Source organism: Pristiophorus japonicus, chromosome 19 (assembly GCF_044704955.1).
Source record: "Pristiophorus japonicus isolate sPriJap1 chromosome 19, sPriJap1.hap1, whole genome shotgun sequence".
In the NCBI taxonomy this organism is placed as follows: Eukaryota; Metazoa; Chordata; class Chondrichthyes; family Pristiophoridae; genus Pristiophorus; species Pristiophorus japonicus.
Genome location: NC_091995.1, coordinates 344654 through 366708, shown reverse-complemented (window position 1 = coordinate 366708; position 22055 = coordinate 344654). Strand labels below are relative to the sequence as shown.

Here is a 22055-nt window from a genome sequence, read left to right as displayed (position 1 = left end):
CTCCCTATCTCTGTAACCTCCTCCAGCCCCTACACCCCTCCCTATCTCTGTAAACTCCTCCAGTCCCTACACCCCTCCCTATCTCTGTAAACTCCTCCAGCCCCTACACCCCTCCCTATCTCTGTAACCCCCTACACCCCTCCCTATCTCTGTAACCCCCTACACCCCTCCCTATCTCTGTAACCCCCTCCAGCCCCTACACCCCTCCCTATCTCTGTAAACTCCTCCAGCCCCTACACCCCTCCCTATCTCTGTAACTCCCTCCAGCCCCTACACCCCTCCCTATCTCTGTAACCTCCTCCAGCCCCGACACCCCTCCCTATCTCTGTAAACTCCTCCAGCCCCTACACCCCTCCCTATCTCTGTAACCTCCTCCAGCCCCTACACCCCTCCCTATCTCTGTAACCCCCTCCAGCACCTACACACCTCCCTATCTCTGTAATCTCCAGCCCCTACACCCCTCCCTGTCTCTGTAACTTCCTCCAGCCCCTACACCCCTCCCTATCTCTGTAACCTCCTCCAGCCCCTACACCCCTCCCTATCTCTGTAACATCCTCCAGCCCCTACACCCCTCCCGATCTCTGTAACCCCCTCCAGCCCCTACACCCTTCCCTATCTCTGTAAACTCCTCCAGCCCCTACACCCCTCCCAATCTCTGTAACCTCCTCAAGCCCCTACACACCTCCCTATCTCTGTAATCTCCTACAACCCTCCCTATCTCTGTAACCTCCTCCAGCCCGTACACCCCTCCCTATCTCTGTAACCCCCTCCAGCCCTATACCCTTTCCTATCTCTGTAATCTCCTCCAGCCCCACAACCCACCGAGATGTCTGCGCTCCTCTAACTCTGCCCTCCTGACCATCCCTGATTATAATCGCTCCACCATCGGTGGCCGTGCCTTCAGCTGCCTGGGCCCCAAGCTCTGGAACTCCCTCCCTAAACCTCTCCATCTCCCTCTCCTCCTTTAAGACGCTCCTTAAAACCTATCTCTTTGACCAAGCGTTTGGTCACCTGTCCAAATATCTCCTTTTGTGGCTCAGTGTCAAATTGTTTAGCTCATAATACAGTGAACTGCCTTGGTACGCTTTGCTATGTTGAAGGCGCAATATAAATGTAAGTTGTTTACGCCAGCACTTTCATTGGTTTATATAATCCAAATAATCAGTGTAACTTAACTTCACAAATCTGCAGCCTCCTCCACCTGGGGGTACTTGTGCATGAAACACAAATGGTTAGTATGCAGGTACAGCAAGTGATCAGGAAGGCCAATGGTATCTTGGCCTTTATTGCAAAGGGGATGGAGTATAAAAGCAGGGAAGTCTTGCTACAGTTATACAGGGTATTGGTGAGGCCACACCTGGAGTACTGTGTGCAGTTTTGGTTTCCATATTTACGAAAGGATATACTTGCTTTGGAGGCAGTTCAGAGAAGGTTCACTCGGTTGATTCCGGGGATGAGGGGGTTGACTTATGAGGAAAGGTTGAGTAGGTTGGGCCTCTACTCATTGGAATTCAGAAGAATGAGAGGTAATCTTATCGAAACGTATCAGATTATGAGGGGGCTTGACAAGGTGGATGCAGAGAGGATGTTTCCACTGATGGGGGAGACTAGAACTAGGGGGCATAATCTTAGTTTTAAATGGGCGGCCCCTTATTCTGAGATGAGGAGGAATTTCTTCTCAGAGGGTTGTAAATCTGTGGAATTCGCTGCCTCAGAGAGGTGTGGAAGGCGGGACATTGAATATTTCTGTCTTAAATTTAGACAGTTGCTTAACCAATAAGGGGTTATGGGGGGCGGGCAGGGAAGTGGAGCTGAGTCCATGATCGGATCAGTCATGATCGTATTAAATGGCGGAGCAGGCTCGAGGGGCCGAACGGCCTACTCCTGCTCCTATTCCTTATGCCTCTGCCCAACTCTGTGACCCTCCCTAGCCTAAGAAAACACTCCATTCCTCTGCTTCTGGCCTTGTGCACATTCCCCTCCCCTCCCTCCACCTTCAGGCAGCCTCTGGGATCTCTCAACCCCTCCACCTCCAGAGCCATCCTCAAATCCCACCGCCTCAACCAAGCTTAGGGCCGCCCATCCCCACCTCTTCCCCTCTCAATGTCCATTGCGGGATCGGTGTCTCTGTGAGATCGCTTTGGGATATCTGACAATGTCAGGCACTTGATATGCGCCGTGGTGTTAGCCCAGTGTTGGAAATGGCTTCATTGGAACCGATTCCGTCCACAGTCATCTTGTAACCCAGACAGGCCCGCGGGGAAACGGGCGGGATCAGGAGCGACAGCAACTTTACAGCCCACCCAGCATAACTCTACGTTGCAGTAATGGGCGGGACAGGGCTGTAAAACCGGAGATTCATCGCTCCCGTAGGATTCCTGCCCAGTGAGTTAGGATAAAATCACCCCCACCCCTCCCCCCTCAGTATCTCAAGGACACCCAGAGCTTGAAATTACATCGCGCCTCGTTTGCGGCGATAACCTTTGAAGGATCGCCGGGCAAAGATGCTTTGCTGCTCCTGGAAATTTCAGCCTTGGTGTTCCCAGAGGGAAGTGGAGTGTTAAATCAAGCACTGACCTAGTTCCCTTAGAGCGTGAAAGTGTGCGTGAGAAGGGCGTAGAGGCAGAGCACTGAACAAGGTTCCGTGCAATGCTGCTGTCCTTAGTGGCCCCTTCCCTCGCTGAAAGGGAAGGCCAATGATGGGTCCCATTGACTGCGACCTGTGTGGGACCACGGGACCTGTGCTCCGTGCCGAACAGCCCCAAGCACTCTCCGAGAGCGGAGGGCTGAGGAAACGCGGGGTCAATAGCAAATCACAAGGTACCAGACTGGGGAGGGTGATAACGTTTTGCCCTACTCAAGCACCGCCCGCCTTTAGATAGCGCTCCCCCGCGCAGCCATTCGAGGTGACCACACCTCCGGCAGCCGCCGATGTTAACGCCCGGCGATGCTGCAGGGGGCGGGAGCGAATATCACATCCGGGGCGGTAACGGGGCACCGCACACTGGATCACGTTACAATTTACGGGGCGTGAGACAGCGAGGTGGTAAGTGTTAGTGCCAACGCAAAACCGCCAAGGACGCTCGCGGGCATTGGTGAAAGCGCCCGGTCGGTAACCCCTTAGTGCCCCGTTAGCCCCCGCCCCCGAGGCATAAACCAGGCCAATTACCGCCCCACCAGCCACAGTGTTTGTACGTTAGCGGCCTGAGCGACAGTACATGCAGCCATGTATCGATCTCCTTGGGGCGGTGTTAACGTTCCCCGGCGGCCGCGCCATGTCTGGGTGCAAGGCATTGCCAGCGCTCGTCACAAGCCCCGAAGCCAAACCCTAACCGCAGTCTCACCGCGACCCCTGACCCTAACCGCAGTCTCACCGCGACCCCTGAACCCTAACCGCAGTCTCACCGCGACCCCTGATCCTAACCACAGTCTCACCACGAACCCTAACCACAGTCTCACCGTGACCCCTGAACCCTAACCACAGTTTAACTGCGACTCCCGAACTTGACCCTAACCGCAGTCTCACCGCGACCCGAGCCCTGACCCTAACCGCAGCCTCACCGCGACCCCCGAACCCTGACCCTAACCGCAGTCTCACAGCGACCCCTGACCCTAACCGTAGTCCCACCCCGAACCCTAACCGCATTCTCACCGCGACCCCCAAACCTTAACCAGTCTCATCACGACCCCCAAACTCTGACCCTAACCGCAGTCTCATTGCAAACCCTGACCCTAACTGCAGAGTCACCGCGCCCCAACCCTAACCGCAGTCTCACTGTGACCCCTGACCCTAACCGCAGTCTCAGCGCGACCCCCGACCCTAACCATAGTGTCACCGTGACCTCTGACCCTAACCAGTCTCACCGCGATTCCTGACCGCAGTCTCACCGCTCCCCGACCCTAACCGTAGTCTCCCCGTGACCTCTGACCCTAACCGCAGTCTCACCCTGAACCCTAACTGCAGACTCACCGCGACTCCTGACCCTAACCGCAGACTCACCGCGACTCCTGACCCTAACCGCAGACTCACCGCGACTCCTGAACCCTGACCCTAACCGCAGACTCACCGCGACTCCTGAACCCTGACCCTAACCGCAGACTCACCGCGACTCCTGAACCCTGACCCTAACCGCGGACTCACCGCGACTCCTGAACCCTGACCCTAACCGCGGACTCACCGCGACTCCTGAACCGTGACCCTAACCGCGGACTCACCGCGACTCCTGAACCGTGACCCTAACCGCGGACTCACCGCGACTCCTGAACCCTGACCCTAACCGCGGACTCACCGCGACTCCTGAACCCTGACCCTAACCGCAGACTCACCGCGACTCCTGAACCCTGACCCTAACCGCAGACTCACCGCGACTCCTGAACCCTGACCCTAACCGCAGACTCACCGCGACTCCTGAACCGTGACCCTAACCGCGGACTCACCGCGACTCCTGAACCCTGACCCTAACCGCGGACTCACCGCGACTCCTGAACCCTGACCCTAACCGCAGACTCACCGCGACTCCTGAACCCTGACCCTAACCGCGGACTCACCGCGACTCCTGAACCCTGACCCTAACCGCGGACTCACCGCGACTCCTGAACCCTGACCCTAACCGCGGACTCACCGCGTCACTTTTCACGTTGATGGACTGCGCGCTGTTTGATCCGCTCCCTCCTGCGATGATGATGTCACTGGTACAGTACCGAGCCGCGTAGATAAACTCGCCACTGTCCCTGTTCGAAGGGAACGGGATGACCTTCTCCGCAACAGTTTTCCGGAAATCCCAGATCTGCATCGCGTTGCGGGCAATCCAGGACCCAGTCAGAATCTTCCTGTTCTGCAAATGAACAGCCACAGCTTAGAACACAGAAACATCAAAATAGGATCAGCAGTCGGCCATTCGGCCCCTCGAGTCTGTACCGCCATTCAATATGATCATGGCTGATCCTCTATTCTCAACACCATATTCCCACTTTTTCCCCATACCCCTTGATGCCTTTTGTGTCTAGAAATCTATCTATCTCCCTCTTAAATATATTCAGTGACTTGGCCTCCACAGCCTTCTGTGGTAGAGAATGCCACAGGTTCACCACCCTCTGAGTGAAAACATTTATCCTCATCTCGGTCCTAAATTTCCTACCCCGTATCCTGAGACTGTGACCCCTTGTTCTAGACTTCCCAGCCCCGGGGAAACATCCTCCCCGCATCCAGTCTGTCCAACCCCGTCAGAATTTTATACCTTTCAATGAGATAGAAACATAGAAAATAGGTGCAGGAGTAGGCCATTCGGCCCTTCGAGCCTGCACCACCATTCAATATGATCATGGCTGATCATTCCCTCAGTACCCCTTTCCTGCTTTCTCTCCATACCCCTTGATCCCTTTAGCCGTAAGGGCCATATCTAACTCCCTCTTGAATATATCCAATGAACTGGCCTCAACAACTCTGTGGCAGGGAATTCCACAGGTTAACAACTCTGAGTGAAGAAGTTTCTCCTCATCTCAGTCCTAAATGGCCTACTCCTTATCCTAAGACTGTGTCCCCTGGTTCTGGACTTCCCCAACATCGGGAACATTCTACCCGCATCTAACCTGTCCAGTCCTGTCAGAATTTTATATGTTTCTGTTGGAGTGGATTTTTGGACATATACTGAACTAGTATGCGGGACCAAACATTTGTTTTATTTTCCCCTTTTAAATGAATTTTGTAAGGGACAATACTGATGCATTATGCTTTAACCAGTTAGACTTTAAGGCATGCTGGCCTTGAGTTAATGGAGATAGGGAAGTGAGATAATGAACACTGGAAAGTTAAGTACTGGGTATGTTTGTTTATAGCGGTGTCAAAAGCCTGCACTTGTTTATACTGCCCTGTCACAATGCAGGATGGGTTATATCAAAAGCTTAGCCTTCGATAGTCAAAGCTTTGTAGTGCTAAAGCAGGTGTTGTAAAGTGACGTAATTTGTAAGATAAAAGAACTTCTCTGCAGATACCAATTTGAGAAGATGGTTCAGAGACAGGGGTCTTTAACACTTCTCCCAAAGCTTTGTCTCCGATTTAATAAACCTCTCTTTGTATATTATAGTCTCGGAAATATTTTTCCACAACATTTCTATAAGATCCCCACTCATCCATCTAAACTCCCAGTGAATACAGGCCCAGTTGATCCAGTCTCTCCTCATATGTCAGTCCTGCCATCCCTGGAATCAGTCTGGTGAACCTTCGCTGCACTCCCTCAATAGCAAGAATGTCCTTCCTCAGATTAGGAGACCAAAACTGAACACAATATTCCAGGTGAGGCCTCACCAAGGCCCTGTACAACTGCAGTAAGACCTCCCTGCTCCTATACTCAAATCCTCTCGCTATGAAGGCCAACATACCATTTGCCTTCTTCACCGCCTGCTGTACCTACATGCCAACTTTCAATGACTGATGTACCATGACACCCAGGTCTCGTTGCATCTCCCCTTTTCCTAATCTGCCGCCATTCAGATAATATTCTGCCTTCCTGTTTTTGCCCCCTAAGTGGATAACTTCACATTTATCCACATTATACTGCCTCTGCCATGTATTTGCCCACTCACCCAACCTGTCCAAGTCACCCTGCAGCCTCTTAGCATCCTCCTCACAGCTCACACCGCCACCCAGCTTAGTGTCATCTACAAACTTGGAGATATTACATTCAATTCCTTCATCCAAATCATTAATGTATATTGTAAATAGCTGGGGTCCCAGCACTGAGCCCTGCGGCACTCCACTAGTCACTGCCTGCCATTCTGAAAAGGACCCGTTTATCCCGACTCTCTGCTTCCTGTCTGCCAACCAGTTCTCTATCCACGTCAGTATATTACCCCCAATACCATGTGCTTTAATTTTGCACACCAATCTCTTGTGTGGGACCTTGTCAAAAGCCTTTTGAAAGTACAAATAGACCACATCCACTGGTTCTCCCTTGTCCACTCTACTAGTTACATCCTCAAAAAATTCTAGAAGATTCGTCAAGCATGATTTCCCTTTCATAAATCCATGCTGACTTGGACCGATCCTGTCACTGCTTTCCAAATGCGCTGCTATTTCATCTTTAATAATTGATTCCAACATTTTCCCCACTACTGATGTCAGGCTAACCGGTCTATAATTACCCGCTTTCTCTCTCCCTTCTTTTTTTAAAAGTGGTGTTACATTAGTTACCCTCCAGTCCATAGGAACTGATCCAGAGTCGATAGACTGTTGAAAAATGATCACCAATGCATCCACTATTTCTAGGGCCACTTCCTTAAGCACTCTGGGATGCAGACTATCAGGCCCCAGGGATTAATCGGCCTTCAATCCCATCAATTTCCCCAACACAATTTCCAGCCTAATAAGGATATCCTTCAGTTCCTCCTTCTCACTAGATCCCCTCTCATTCTTCTAAACTCTAGTGAATACAGGCCTAGTCAACCCAATCTCTCCTCATACGACAGTCCTGCCATCCCAGGAATCAGTCTGGTGAACTGGACCGGTAGGTGATCCTCAGAGAGTGCCGCACTGTCGGAGGGGCAGTGCTGAGGGAGTGCCGCACTGTTGGAGGGGCAGTGCTGAGGGAGTGCCGCACTGTCGGAGGGGCAATACTGAGGGAGTGCCGCACTGTCGGAGGGGCAGTACCGAGGGAGTGCCGCACTGTCGGAGGGGCAGTGCTGAGGGAGTGCCGCACTGTCGGAGAGCAGTAGTGAGGGAGTGCCGCACTGTCGGAGGGGCAGCACTGAGGGAGCGCCGCACTGTCGGAGGGGCAGTACTGAGAGAGTGCCGCACTGTCGGAGGGGCAGTGCTGAGGGAGTGCCGCACTGTCAGAGGGCAGTAGTGAGGGAGTGCCGCACTGTCGGAGGGGCAGCACTGAGGGAGCGCCGCACTGTCGGAGGGGCGGTGCTGAGGGAGCGCCGTACTGTCGGAGGGGCGGTGCTGAAGGAGCACGGTTATTGGAGGGGCAGTATCTCTTATTTGTGGGAGCTTGCTGTGCGCAAATTGGCTGTTGCGTCTCCTACATTACAATTGGGACAACCCTTCAAAAGTACTTAATTGGCCGTAATGCGCCTTGGGAGAACGCATGGATGAATTACATAGGTATGTAAAGAGAAAGAGGTTAGTAAAAACAAACGTAGGTCCCCTGCAGTCAGAATCAGGGGAAGTCATAACGGGGAACAAAGAAATGGCAGACCAATTGAACAAGTACTTTGGTTCAGTATTCACTAAGGAGGACACAAACAACCTTCCGGATATAAAAGTGGTCAGAGGGTCTATTAAAGAGGAGGAACTGAGGGAAATCTTTATTAGTCGGGAAATTGTGTTGGGGAAATTGATGGGATTGAAGGCCGATAAATCCCCAGGGCCTGATGGACTGCATCCCAGAGTACTTAAGGAGGTGGCCTTGGAAATAGCGGATGCATTGACAGTCATTTTCCAACATTCCATTGACTCTGGATCAGTTCCTATCGAGTGGAGGGTAGCCAATGTAACCCCACTTTTTAAAAAAGGAGGGAGAGAGAAAGCAGGGAATTATAGACCGGTCAGCCTGACCTCAGTAGTGGGTAAAATGATGGAATCAATTATTAAGGATGTCATAGCAGCGCATTTGGAAAATGGTGACATGATAGGTCCAAGTCAGCATGGATTTGTAAAAGGGAGATCATGCTTGACAAATCTTCTGGAATTTTTTGAGGATGTTTCCAATAAAGTGGACAAAGGAGTACCAGTTGATGTGGTATATTTGGACTTTCAGAAGGCTTTCGACAAGGTCCCACACAGGAGATTAATGTGCAAAGTTAAAGCACATGGAATTGGGGGTAGTGTGCTGACGTGGATTGAGAACTGGTTGTCAGACAGGAAGCAAAGAGTAGGAGTAAATGGGTACTTTTCGGAATGGCAGGCAGTGACTAGTGGGGTACCGCAGGGTTCTGTGCTGGGGCCCCAGCTGTTTACATTATACATTAATGATTTAGACGAAGGGATTAAATGTAGTATCTCCAAATTTGCGGATGACACTAAGTTGGGTGGCAGTGTGAGCTGCGAGGAGGATGCTATGAGGCTACAGAGTGACTTGGATAGGTTAGGTGAGTGGGCAAATGCGTGGCAGATGAAGTATAATGTGGATAAATGTGAGGTTATCCACTTTGGTGGTAAAAACAGAGAGACAGACTATTATCTGAATGGTGACAGATTAGGAAAAGGGAAGGTGCAACGAGACCTGGGTGTCATGGTACATCAGTCATTGAAGGTTGGCATGCAGGTACAGCAGGCGGTTAAGAAAGCAAATGGCATGTTGGCCTTCATAGCGAGGGGATTTGAGTACAGGGGCAGGGAGGTGTTGCTACAGTTGTACAGGGCCTTGGTGAGGCCACACCTGGAGTATTGTGTACAGTTTTGGTCTCCTAACTTGAGGAAGGACATACTTGCTGTTGAGGGAGTGCAGCGAAGATTCACCAGACTGATTCCCGGGATGGTGGGACTGACCTATCAAGAAAGACTGAATCAACTGGGCTTGTATTCACTGGAGTTCAGAAGAGTGAGAGGGGACCTCATAGAAACGTTTAAAATTCTGACGGGGTTAGACAGGTTGGATGCAGGAAGAATGTTCCCAATGTTGGGGAAGTCCAGAACCAGGGGTCACAGTCTAAGGATAAGGGGTAAGCCATTTAGGACCGAGATGAGGAGAAACTTCTTCACCCAGAGAGTGGTGAACCTGTGGAATTCTCTACCACAGGAAGTAGTTGAGGCCAATTCACTAAATATATTCAAAAGGGAGTTAGATGAAGTCCTTAGTACTCGGGGGATCAAGGGGTATGGCGTGAAAGCAGGAAGTGGGTACTGAAGTTTCATGTTCAGCCATGAACTCGTTGAATGGCGGTGCAGGCTAGAAGGGCTGAATGGCCTGCTCCTGCACCTATTTTCTATGTTTCTATGTTTCTATATAAATGCAAGTCTTGCCTTTCGGAGTAGGAGCGCAGCCAATTGTGTTTTTTGGCCCCTGTCGTCTAAGGATACTGCGGCCAATCAGTCCTCCTCCCCGTACAACTTACCCATCCCTTCACCGCCCTCCCCCCAGTCCCTCCGCCCCCCCCCCCCCCCTGCCCTGTGGGGAGGTGCTGTGGGTCTTCCATACCTTGATGTCAATCGAGGGGCCACAGATATGGGGGCCAACGATCACCTTCCGAGCTTCACTTGCCATCCGCTTGTCCCAGATCTGGGGGAGAAATCCGTTTCTTTCGTTAGTTAATGGGACTGTTGACAACTCCGCGGTGAGGAGGCCATTGCGGCCCATCGTGTCCGCGCCGGCCGACCAACAGCTACCCGGCCTAATCCTACTTCCCAGCTCTCGGTCCGTAGCCCTCTAGGTTACGGTACATCCAAGTACTCATAGAAAGCTCATAGAAACATATAAAATTCTGACGGGACGGGACAGGTTAGATGCAGGAAGGATGTTCCCGATGTTGGGGAAGTCCAGAACCAGGGGACACAGTCTAAGGATAAGGGGTAAGCCATTTAGGACCGAGATAAGGAGAAACTTCTTCACCCAGAGAGTGGTGAACCTGTGGAATTCTCTACCGCAGAAAGTTGTTGAGGCCAATTCACTAAATATATTCAAAAAGGAGTTAGATGTGGCCCTTACGGTTAAAGGTATCAAGTGGTATGGAGAGAAAGCAGGAAAGGGGTACTGAGGTGAATGATCAGCCATGATCTTATTGAATGGCGGTGCAGGCTCGAAGGGCCGAATGGCCTACTCCTGCACCTATTGTCTATGTTTCTACTGTTTAAATGTGGTGAGGGTTTCTGCCTCTACCACCCTTTCAGGCCGTGAGTTCCAGACCCCACCACCCTCTGGTGAAGACATTTCCCCTCAAATCCTTCTGCCAACTACTTTAAATCTATGCCGCCTGGCTGTTGACCTCTCTGCTAAGGGAAATAGGTCATAAGAACATAAGAAATAGGAGCAGGAGTCGGCCATTCGGCCCCTCGAGCCTGCTCCACCATTTAATACGATCATGGCTGATCCGATCATGGACTCAGCTCCACTTCCCTGCCCACTCCCCATAACCCCTTATTCCCTTATCGTTTGAATAAATTTAAGACAGAAATAGACAGTTTCTTAATGTCCCAGCCTCCACAGCTCTCTGAGGCAGTGAATTCCACAGATTTACAACCCTCTGAGAGAAGAAATTCCTCCTCATCTCAGTTTTAAATGGGTGGCCCCTTATTCTAAGACCATGCCTCCTAGTTCTAGTCTCCCCCATCAGTGGAAACATCCTCTCTGCATCCACCTTGTCAAGCCCCCTCATAATCTTATACATTTCGATAAGATCACCTCTCATTCTTCTGAATTCCAATGAGTAGAGGCCCAACCTACTCAACCTTTCCTCATAAGTCAACCCCCTCATCTCCGGAATCAACCGAGTGAACCTTCTCTGAACTGCCTCCAAAGCAAGTATATCCTTTCGTAAATATGGAAACCAAAACTGCACGCAGTACTCCAGGTGTGGCCTCACCAATACCCTGTATAACTGTAGCAAGACTTCCCTGCTTTTATACTCCATCCCCTTTGCAATAAAGGCCAAGATTCCATTGGCCTTCCTGATCACTTGCTGTACCTGCATACGATCCTTTAGTGTCTCATGCACAAGTACCCCCTTTCCACTCTATCCAGGCTCCCCATAATTTTGTACACCTCAATCAGCTCTCCACTCAGCCTCCTCTGTTCCAAGGAAAACAACCCCAGCCTATCCTATCTTTCCTCATAGCTAAAGTTTTCGAGTCCTGGCAACATCCTGGTAAATCTCCTCTGCACCCTCTCCAGTGCAATGACACCTTTCCTGTAATGCGCTGACCAGAACTGCACGCAGTACTCCAGCTGTGGCCTAACCAGTGTTTTATACAGTTCAAGCAGAACCTCCCTGCTCTTGTATTCCATGCCTCGGCTAATAAAGGTATACCTTCTTAAACATCTTAACTACCTGGCCTGCTACCTTCAGGGATCTGTGGACCTGCTCTCCAAGGTCCTTTTGTTCCTCTACACTTCTCAGTGTCCTACTATTTAATGTGTATTCCCTTGCCTTGTTAGCCCTCCCCAAATGCATTATCTCACACTTCTCCGGATTAAACTCCATTTGCCACTGTTCTGCCCACCTGACTCATACTGGAATTTAGAAGAATGAGAGGGGATCTCATGGAAACATATAACATTCTGACGGGATTGGACAGGTTAGATGCGGGAAGAATGTTCCCAATGTTGGGGAAGTCCAGAATCAGGGGTCACAGTCTAAGGATAAGGGGGAAGCCATTTAGGACCGAGATGAGGAGAAACTTCTTCACCCAGAGAGTGGTGAACCTGTGGAATTCTCTACCACAGAAAGTAGTTGAGGCCAATTCATTGGATATATTCAAAAGGGAGTTAGATGTGGCCCTTACGGCTAAAGGGATCAGGGGGTATGGAGAGAAAGCAGGAAGGGGGTATGGAGAGAAAGCAGTAAAGGGGTACTGAGGGAATGATCAGCCATGATCTTATTGAATGGTGGTGCAGGCTCGAATGGCCGAATGGCCTACTCCTGCACCTATTTTCTGTTTCTATACATTGATATCTTCCTGCAGTCCACAGCTTTCTTCATTATCAACCACACGGCCCATTTTAGTATCATCTGCAAACTTCTGTATCATGCCCCAACATTGAATTCTAAATCATTGATGTATACCACAAAAAGCAAGGGACCCGGGAGGAATGTGATGGTGGGGGTACGTGGGGGTGGGGGAGGGGGACACACCGTCCTGCCTGGCGGGTGTGTGTGTGTGTGTGTGGAGGGTCCTACCCTGGGGGAAGAAGCCTGCCAATGGGACAAAGCAAGCAGGAAAATCAGATAGAAACATAGAAAATAGGTGCAGGAGTAGGCCATTCGGCCCTTCGAGCCTGCACTGCCATTCAATGAGTTCATGGCTGAACATTCAACTTCAGTACCCCATTCCTGCTTTCTCGCCATACCCCTTGATCCCCCTAGTAGTAAGGACTACATCTAACTCCTTTTTGAATATATTTAGTGAATTGGCCTCAACAACTTTCAGTGGTAGAGAATTCCACAGGTTCACCACTCTCTGGGTGAAGAAGTTTCTCCTCATCTCGGTCCTAAATGGCTTCCCCCTTATCCTTAGACTGTGTCCCCTGGTTCTGGACTTCCCCAACATTGGGAACATTCTTCCTGCATCTAACCTGTGTAACTCCGTCAGAATTTTAAATGTTTCTATGAGGTCCCCTCTCATTCTTCTGAACTCCAGTGAATACAAGCCCAGTTGATCCAGTCTTTCTTGATAGGTCAGTCCCGCCATCCCGGGAATCAGTCTGGTGAACCTTCGCTGCACTCCCTCAATAGCAAGAATGTCCTTCCTCAGGTTAGGAGACTAAAACTGTGCACAATACTCCAGGTGTGGCCTCACCAAGGCCCTGTACAACTGTAACAACACCTCCCTGCCCCTGTACTCAAATCCCCTCGCTATGAAGGCCAACATGCCATTTGCTTTCTTAACCGCCTGCTGTACCTGCATGCTAACCTTCAATGACTGATGTACCATGACACCCAGGTCTCTTTGCACCTCCCCTTTTCCTAATCTGTCACCATTCAGATAATAGTCTGTCTCTCTGTTTTTACCACCAAAGTGGATAACCTCACATTTATCCACATTATACTTCATCTGCCATGCATTTGCCCAGTCACCTAACCTATCCAAGTCACTCTGCAGCCTAATAGCATCCTCCTCACAGCTCACACTGCCACCCAACTTAGTGTCATCCGCAAATTTGGAGATACTACATTTAATCCCCTCATCTAAATCATTAATGTACAATGTAAACAGCTGGGGCCCCAGCACAGAACCTTGCGGTACCCCACTAGTCACCACCTGCCATTCTGAAAAGTCCCCATTTACTCCTACTCTTTGCTTCCTGTGTGACAACCAGTTCTCAATCCATGTCAGCACACTACCCCCAATCCATGTGCTTTAACTTTGCACATTAATCTCTTGTGTGGGACCTTGTCGAAAGCCTTCTGAAAGTCCAAATATACCACATCAACTGGTTCTCCCTTGTCCACTCTACTGGAAACATCCTCAAAAAATTCCAGAAGATTTGTCAAGCATGATTTCCCTTTCACAAATCCATGCTGACTTGGACCTATCATGTCACCATTTTCCAAATGAACTGCTATGACATCCTTAATAATTGATTCCATCATTTTACCCACTACCGATGTCAGGCTGTAATTCCCTGTTTTCTCTCTCCCTCCTTTTTTAAGATGGCAGAGACACAGAAACAGGAGCCAGGGTGGGGTGCCCACTGCACTGGGGGTACGGGCATGTGGACTGCAGCCTTTGTCCGATACCCTTAACCCAGTCGTTCACTGCTTCAAATCAGGTTGAGTCAGGAGTTTAGGACAACGCGTTACACCAGCGAGGGGGTTTATACCAAACCGGCGGGCATTGAGTTACACGGGGGGGGCTGTTCAGTTACACCGGCGGTGGCGATCCAGAGATCCTGGGTGCAGTGTACTTTGGGAGCAAGGCGATGGGTCGTCTCCCACGGTACATGTTCAATATCAACACACAGATGATTAAATGCAGGAGGTTTAGAACAGAGGGGTTCACAATCTGCTGTGCACAGAGAGAGCACGAGAGATGTCAGGCTGTGGGAACTCCTACACACCCAGCCTCACCGCTGGGAATTGGGAAAGGAAATCCTGGGGAGATTGTGGGATGGGTTTTGGGAAGGACGGTGTCAATGGGCTGAAGGGTAGTCTCCAACCAAACACATCTTGCAGAGAGCTGCAGAGAAAGAGACCCTGGCAGGGGTTTTGTGATTGGGACAGGGGTGAGGGCAAATTAAGGCCCCCTCCATGCAATGGCCCCCTTTCCCATTCCATCGCACCCACCTTGAGCGAATCGTCCCAGCCTCCCGACACGAAGATGTGCCGCTCCTCAGGGTGAAAGCGGATGGCGAAGATCCTCTGCGTGTGCCCATCACTGGGCCCGGAGCTCCTTTCCACTGGTCACGTAATCTGCAGGTTCCAAAAGGTTTATGAGCTGTCAGGAAGCAAGCAACAGTGATAAATCACACCCCGGAATGGACAAGCAGACACATCATCATAATAGCACCGCAGTGTCGGAGGGGCAGTACTGAGGGAGCGCCGCACTGTCGGAGGGGCAGTACTGAGGGAGTGCCGCACTGTCGGAGGGGCAGTGCTGAGGAGTGGCGCACTGTCGGAGGGGCAGTACTGGGGAGTGTCGGAGGGGCAGTACTGAGGGAGTGCCGCACTGTCGGAGGGGCAGTGCTGAGGGAGTGGCGCACTGTCGGAGGGGCAGTACTGAGGGAGTGCCGCACTGTCGGAGGGGCAGTGCTGAGGGAGTGGCGCACTGTCGGAGGGGCCACCCTGTGGAGGAGGTAACACTGAGGCCCTGAATGGCTGCTGCAGGCGGAGGAGAAAGATCCCACGGGACCATTGAAAGAGTAGCACAAAGTTCTCGCTGGTGTCTGGTCGGCCTCCCTCCCTCCCTCCCCCCAACTAGCGCTCTCTGGTGGTCTCTTGCTGTGCACAAAATGGCCACTTTGTTTCACTGGTAAAGCATTTCACAAATAACCCATCACTGTCGGCTGCGCAGTGTGAACACACTGACTCCCATTGCTGTGTAGGGTGGGCTGACAGCGGGGTGCGGGGAGTGTTACCTGGTTGGTCCTGACATCGTAGAGCCGGATGCCCCGATTGCTGCCCGCTGTGGCGTACGTGCTTCCATCCGCGGAGATGTCCGTGGTCTGGAGCTGGTTATTCTCTTCTAGCAACGGAAATCACAGCACAGGATCAGCAAAGGGTGGGGCGACAGAGCTCCCCATGGGGGGGGGGCAGTTCCCCATGGGGGGGCCAGGTCCCCATGGGGGGGGGCCAGGTCCCCATGGGGGGGGGGGCCAGGTCCCCATGGGGGGGGCCAGGTCCCCATGGGGGGGGGCAGTTCCCCATGGGGGGGGCCAGGTCCCCATGGGGGGGGGCAGTTCCCCTTTGCGGGGGGGGGCCAGGTCCCCATGGGGGGGGGGGGCAGTTCCCCATGGGGGGGGGGGCAGTTCCCATGGGGAGGGGGCCAGTTCCCCATGGTGGGGGGGGGGCAGTTTCCCATGGGGGGGGCCAGTTCCCCATGGGGGGGGGGCAGTTCCCCTTTGCGGGGGGGGGCCAGGTCCCCATGGGGGGGGGGGGGCAGTTCCCCATGGGGGGGGGGCAGTTCCCCATGGGGAGGGGGCCAGTTCCCCATGGTGGGGGGGGGGCAGTTCCCCATGGGGGGGGCCAGGTCCCCATGGGGGCAGTTCCCCATGGGGGGGGCCAGGTCCCCATGGGGGGGGGGGGCAGTTCCCCATGGGGGGGGCCAGGTCCCCATGGGGGGGGGCAGTTCCCCTTTGCGGGGGGGGGGGCCAGGTCCCCATGGGGGGGGGTGGCAGTTCCCCATGGGGGGGGGCAGTTCCCCATGGGGAGGGGGCCAGTTCCCCATGGTGGGGGGGGGGGCAGTTCCCCATGTGGGGGGGCAGTTCCCCATGTGGGGGGGCAGTTCCCCATGGGGGGGGGGGGGGGCAGTTTACAATGGGGAACAAAGAAATGGCAGACCAATTGAACCAATACTTCGGTTCTGTCTTCACGAAGGAAGATACAAATAACCTCCCGAAGGTATGAGGAGACTGTGGGTCTAGTGAGAAGGAGGATCTGAAGGAAATCCTTATTGGGCAGGAAATTGTGTTAGGGAAATTGATGGGATTGAAGGCCGATAAATTCCCGGGGCCTGATAGTCTGCATCCCAGAGTACTTAAGGAAGTAGCCCCAAAAATAGTGGATGCATTGGTGATCATTTTTCAACAGTCTATCAACTCGGGATCAGTTCCTATGGACTGGAGGGTAGCTAATGTAACACCACTTTTTAGAAAAGGAGGGAAAGAGAAAACGGGTAATTATAGACCGGTTAGCCTGACATCAGTAGTGGGGAAAATGTTGGAATCAATTATTAAAGATGAAATAGCAACGCATTTGGAAAGCAGTGACAGGATCGGTCCAAGTCAGCATGGATTTATGAAAGGGAAATCATGCTTGACGAATCTTCTGGAATGTTTTGAGGATGTAACTAGTAGAGTGGATAAGGGAGAACCAGTGGATGTGGTGTATTTAGACTTTCAAAAGGCTTTTGACAAGGTCTCACACAAGAGATTGGTGTGCAAAATCAAAGCACATGGTATTGGGGGTAATATACTGACGTGGATAGAGAACTGGTTGGCAGACAGGAAGCAGAGAGTCGGGATAAACAGAATGGCAGGCAGTGACTAGTGGAGTGCCGCAGGGCTCAGTGCTGGGACCCCAGCTCTTTACAATATACATTAGTGATTTAGATGAAGGAATTGAATGTAATATCTCCAAGTTTGCAGATGACACTAAGCTGGGTGGCGATGTGAGCTGTGAGGAGGATGCTCAGAGGCTGCAGGGTGACTTGGACAGGTTAGGTGAGTGGGCAAATACATGGCAGATGCAGTATAATGTGGATAAATGTGAGGTTATCCACTTTGGGGGGAAGGCAGAATATTATCTGAATGGTGACAGATTAGGAAAAGGGAAGGTGCAATGAGACCTGGGTGTCATGGTACTCCATACTCCAGGTGCGGTCTCACCAGGGCCCTGTATAATTACAGTCGATTTCCAGGCCCAGCATCGAAGCACTGACCACACTCGACCAGCTCCGCTGGGCAGGGCCACATTGTCCGCATGCCCGACACGAGACTCCCAAAGCAAGCGCTCTACTCGGAACTCCTTCACGGCAAACGAGCCAAAGGTGGGCAGAGGAAACGTTACAGGGACACCCTCAAAGCCTCCCTGATAAAGTGCAACATCCCCACCGACACCTGGGAGTCCCTGGCCAAAGACCGCCCTAAGTGGAGGAAGTGCATCCGGGAGGGCGCTGAGCACCTCGAGTCTCGTCGCCGAGAGCATGCAGAAACCAAGCGCAGGCAGCGGAAGGAGCGTGCGGCAAACCAGTCCCACCCTCCCCTTCCCTCAACCACTGTCTGTCCCACCTGTGACAGGGACTGTGGTTCCCGTATTGGACTGTTCAGTCACCTGAGAACTCACTTTTGGAGTGGAAGCAAGTCTTCCTCGATTCCAAGGGACTGCCTATGATGATGATATAATTGCAGTAAGACGTCTTTATTACAAGAGGATTGAGTACAAGAGTAAAGGCCAACATACCATTTGCTTTCTTAATTCTCAGCTCTGAAGGGGCTCCTACTCAATAATTGGCTGTGTTTCGCTGGGTGCACGGAGGGACGAGAACGTCAGAGGGCCTTCCTGTGGCGTGAGGGCTCCTGGCTTAGAACATAAGAAATAGGAGCAGGAGTTGGCCATATGGCCCCTCGAGCCTGCTCCGCCATTTAATAAGATCATGGCTGATCCAATCATGGACTCAGCTCCACTTCCGTGCCCGCTCCCCATAACCCTTCACTCCCTTATCGCTCAACAATCTGTCTATTTCCGCCTTAAATACATTCAATGACCCAGCCGACTCAGGAGAAACATCACGGGGCATTACAGGAAGTGGGGGCTTTTTACCCCATTTTCTTTGAACACGTTTGGGGAGCAAATACAAGCAGCAGTTTGATCGACGGACGGGAATCATCCAATCGGGTAACGAAGACCCTGCCCGTTGTCTCATTGACTGTGGGAAGGTGGTGCGCTGTGGACCAATGGCGTGCATGTGGGGGCGGACATGCCAAGTGACCAATGGCGGGGCTCCGTGAGGATGGACATCAAGTGACCAATGGCGGGGCTCCGTGAGGATGGACATCAAGTGACCAAGGGCGGGGCTCCATGAGGATGGACATCAAGTGACCAATGGCGGGGCTCCATGAGGATGGACATGCCAAGTGACCAATGGCGGGGCTCCGTGAGGATGGACATCAAGTGACCAAGGGCGGGGCTCCATGAGGATGGACATCAAGTGACCAATGGCGGGGCTCCGTGAGGATGGACATCAAGTGACCAATGGCGGGGCTCCATGAGGATGGACATCAAGTGACCAATGGCGGGGCTCCATGAGGATGGACATCAAGTGACCAATGGCGGGGCTCCGTGAGGATGGACATCAAGTGACCAATGGCGGGGCTCCGTGAGGATGGACATCAAGTGACCAATGGCGGGGCTCCGTGAGGATGGACATCAAGTGACCAATGGCGGGGCTCCGTGAGGATGGACATCAAGTGACCAATGGCGGGGCTCCGTGAGGATGGACATCAAGTGACCAATGGCGGGGCTCCGTGAGGATGGACATCAAGTGACCAATGGCGGGGCTCCGTGAGGATGGACATCAAGTGACCAATGGCGGGCTGGGAGAATCCCTGCTGTCAATGGTCAGAAGGTCCCGGCCTACCTTTGATGCTGGAAACACATTTCAGCGTCTTGGTGTTGTAGATTGCCACGATGCCTTCTGCTCCCACCGTTATCAGATGGTAAAAGTCCGTTGGGTGAAAGCACAAGCCGGTGATCGCCTGCCTCGATACGCCTCCACTAAATATATCGTGTAGAGCTTTCCCCTCCATGGGGTCCACGGCCTGAGAGAGAGAGAGAGAGATTGGGTAAAGGCCAGGGAGAGAGAGAGTGGTAAAGGGCAGAGAGAGAGAGAGAGAGAGAGGGTAAAGGGCAGAGAGAGAGAGAGAGAGAGAGGGTAAAGGGCAGGGAGAGAGAGAGAGAGAGAGGGTAAAGGGCAGAGAGAGAGAGAGAGAGGGTAAAGGGCAGAGAGAGAGAGAGAGAGAGAGGGTAAAGGGCAGAGAGAGAGAGAGTGGGTAAAGGGCAGGGAGAGAGAGAGAGAGGGTAAAGGGCAGAGAGAGAGAGAGAGAGGGTAAAGGGCAGAGAGAGAGAGAGAGAGAGAGGGTAAAGGGCAGAGAGAGAGAGAGAGAGGGTAAAGGGCAGAGAGAGAGAGAGGGTAAAGGGCAGAGAGAGAGTGAGTGCGAGGGTAAAGGGCAGAGAGAGAGAGAGAGAGGGTAAAGGGCAGAGAGAGAGAGAGAGGGTAAAGGGCAGAGAGAGAGAGAGAGAGGGTAAAGGGCAGAGAGAGAGAGAGAGGGTAAAGGGCAGAGAGAGAGAGAGAGAGAGGGTAAAGGGCAGAGAGAGAGAATGAGTAAAGGGCAGAGAGAGAGAGGGTAAAGGCAGAGAGAGAGTGAGTGCGAGGGTAAAGGGCAGAGAGAGAGAGAGAGAGGGTAAAGGGCAGAGAGAGAGAGAGGGTAAAGGGCAGAGAGAGAGAGAGAGAGAGGGTAAAGGGCAGAGAGAGAGAGAGAGAGCGAGGGTAAAGGGCAGAGAGAGAGAGCGTAAAGGGCAGAGAGAGAGAGAGAGAGGGTAAAGGGCAGAGAGAGAGAGGGTAAAGGGCAGAGAGAGAGTGAGTGCGAGGGTAAAGGGCAGAGAGAGAGAGAGAGAGCGAGGGTAAAGGGCAGAGAGAGAGAGAGAGAGGGTAAAGGGCAGAGAGAGAGAATGAGTAAAGGGCAGAGAGAGAGAGAGAGCGAGGGTAAAGGGCAGAGAGAGAGAGGAGGGTAAAGGGCAGAGAGAGAGAGAGCGAGGGTAAAGGGCAGAGAGAGAGAGAGTGGGTAAAGGGCAGAGAGAGAGAGAGCGAGGGTAAAGGGCAGAGAGAGAGAGAGAGAGGGTAAAGGGCAGAGAGAGAGTGAGAGCGAGGGTAAAGGGCAGAGAGAGAGAGAGAGAGGGTAAAGGGCAGAGAGAGAGAGTGGGTAAAGGGCAGAGAGAGAGAGAGAGAGGGTAAAGGGCAGAGAGAGAGAGTGGGTAAAGGGCAGAGAGAGAGTGAGAGCGAGGGTAAAGGGCAGAGAGAGAGAGAGAGAGCGAGGGTAAAGGGCAGAGAGAGAGAGCGTAAAGGGCAGAGAGAGAGAGAGAGAGGGTAAAGGGCAGAGAGAGAGAGAGAGAGAGGGTAAAGGGCAGAGAGAGAGGGAGAGAGGGTAAAGGGCAGAGAGAGAGAGAGAGAGGGTAAAGGGCGAGAGAGAGAGAGAGAGGGTAAAGGGCAGAGAGAGAGAGAGAGAGAGGGTAAAGGGCAGAGAGAGAGAGAGAGAGGGTAAAGGCCAGGAGAGAGAGAGAGGGTAAAGGGCAGAGAGAGAGAGAGAGGGTAAAGGGCAGAGAGAGAGAGAGAGGGTAAAGGGCAGAGAGAGAGAGAGAGAGAGGGTAAAGGGCAGAGAGAGAGAGAGAGAGAGGGTAAAGGGTAGAGAGAGAGAGAGAGAGGGTAAAGGGCAGAGAGAGAGAGAGAGAGGGTAAAGGGCAGAGAGAGAGAGAGAGAGAGGGTAAAGGGCAGAGAGAGAGAGAGAGAGAGGGTAAAGGGCAGAGAGAGTGAGAGAGAGAGGGTAAAGGGCAGAGAGAGAGAATGAGTAAAGGGCAGAGAGAGAGGGTAAAGGGCAGAGAGAGAGAGAGAGAGAGGGTAAAGGGCAGAGAGAGAGAGAGTGAGGTAAAGGGCAGAGAGAGAGAGAGAGAGGGTAAAGGGCAGAGAGAGAGAGAGGTAAAGGGCAGAGAGAGAGGGTAAAGGGCAGAGAGAGAGGGTAAAGGGCAGAGAGAGAGGGTAAAGGGCAGAGAGAGAGAGGGTAAAGGGCAGAGAGAGAGGGTAAAGGGCAGAGAGAGAGGGGTAAAGGGCAGAGAGAGAGAGAGAGAGAGAGGGTAAAGGGCAGAGAGAGAGAGAGAGAGTGGGTAAAGGGCAGAGAGAGTGAGAGAGGGTAAAGGGCAGAGAGAGAGAGAGAGAGGGGTAAAGGGCAGAGAGAGAGAGAGAGGGTAAAGGGCAGAGAGAGAGAGAGAGAGGATAAAGGGCAGAGAGAGTGAGAGAGGGTAAAGGGCAGAGAGAGAGAGAGAGAGAGGGTAAAGGGCAGAGAGAGTGAGAGAGAGAGGGTAAAGGGCAGAGAGAGAGAGAGAGAGAGAGGGTAAAGGGCAGAGAGAGAGAGAGAGAGAGGGTAAAGGGCAGAGAGAGTGAGAGAGAGGTAAAGGGCAGAGAGAGTGAGAGCGAG

At 52.4% G+C, this 22055-nt stretch overlaps 1 protein-coding gene across 3 annotated transcripts in view; it reads right to left on the bottom strand.

Annotated features, from left to right (window-relative positions):
* LOC139230320 (small ribosomal subunit protein RACK1-like) overlaps positions 1–19625 on the bottom strand; it is a 28352-nt gene extending 8727 nt beyond the window's left edge. Inside the window, exons 1-5 of one of the 3 annotated variants that reach the window (XM_070862143.1) lie at positions 19448–19625; positions 15729–15835; positions 14938–15088; positions 10137–10217; positions 4623–4835 (exon numbers count right to left, since the gene is read on the bottom strand). In XM_070862143.1, the coding sequence (XP_070718244.1) occupies positions 4623–4835; positions 10137–10202 (279 nt within the window). In that variant the 5' untranslated portion in view covers positions 10203–10217; positions 14938–15088; positions 15729–15835; positions 19448–19625. Of the gene's footprint in view, positions 1–4622; positions 4836–10136; positions 10218–14937; positions 15089–15728; positions 15836–19447 lie in introns of those variants that run through there. The other 2 variants (XM_070862144.1, XM_070862145.1) reach the window with 2 other exon arrangements.
* Between the last annotated feature and the right edge of the window lie 2430 nt (positions 19626–22055).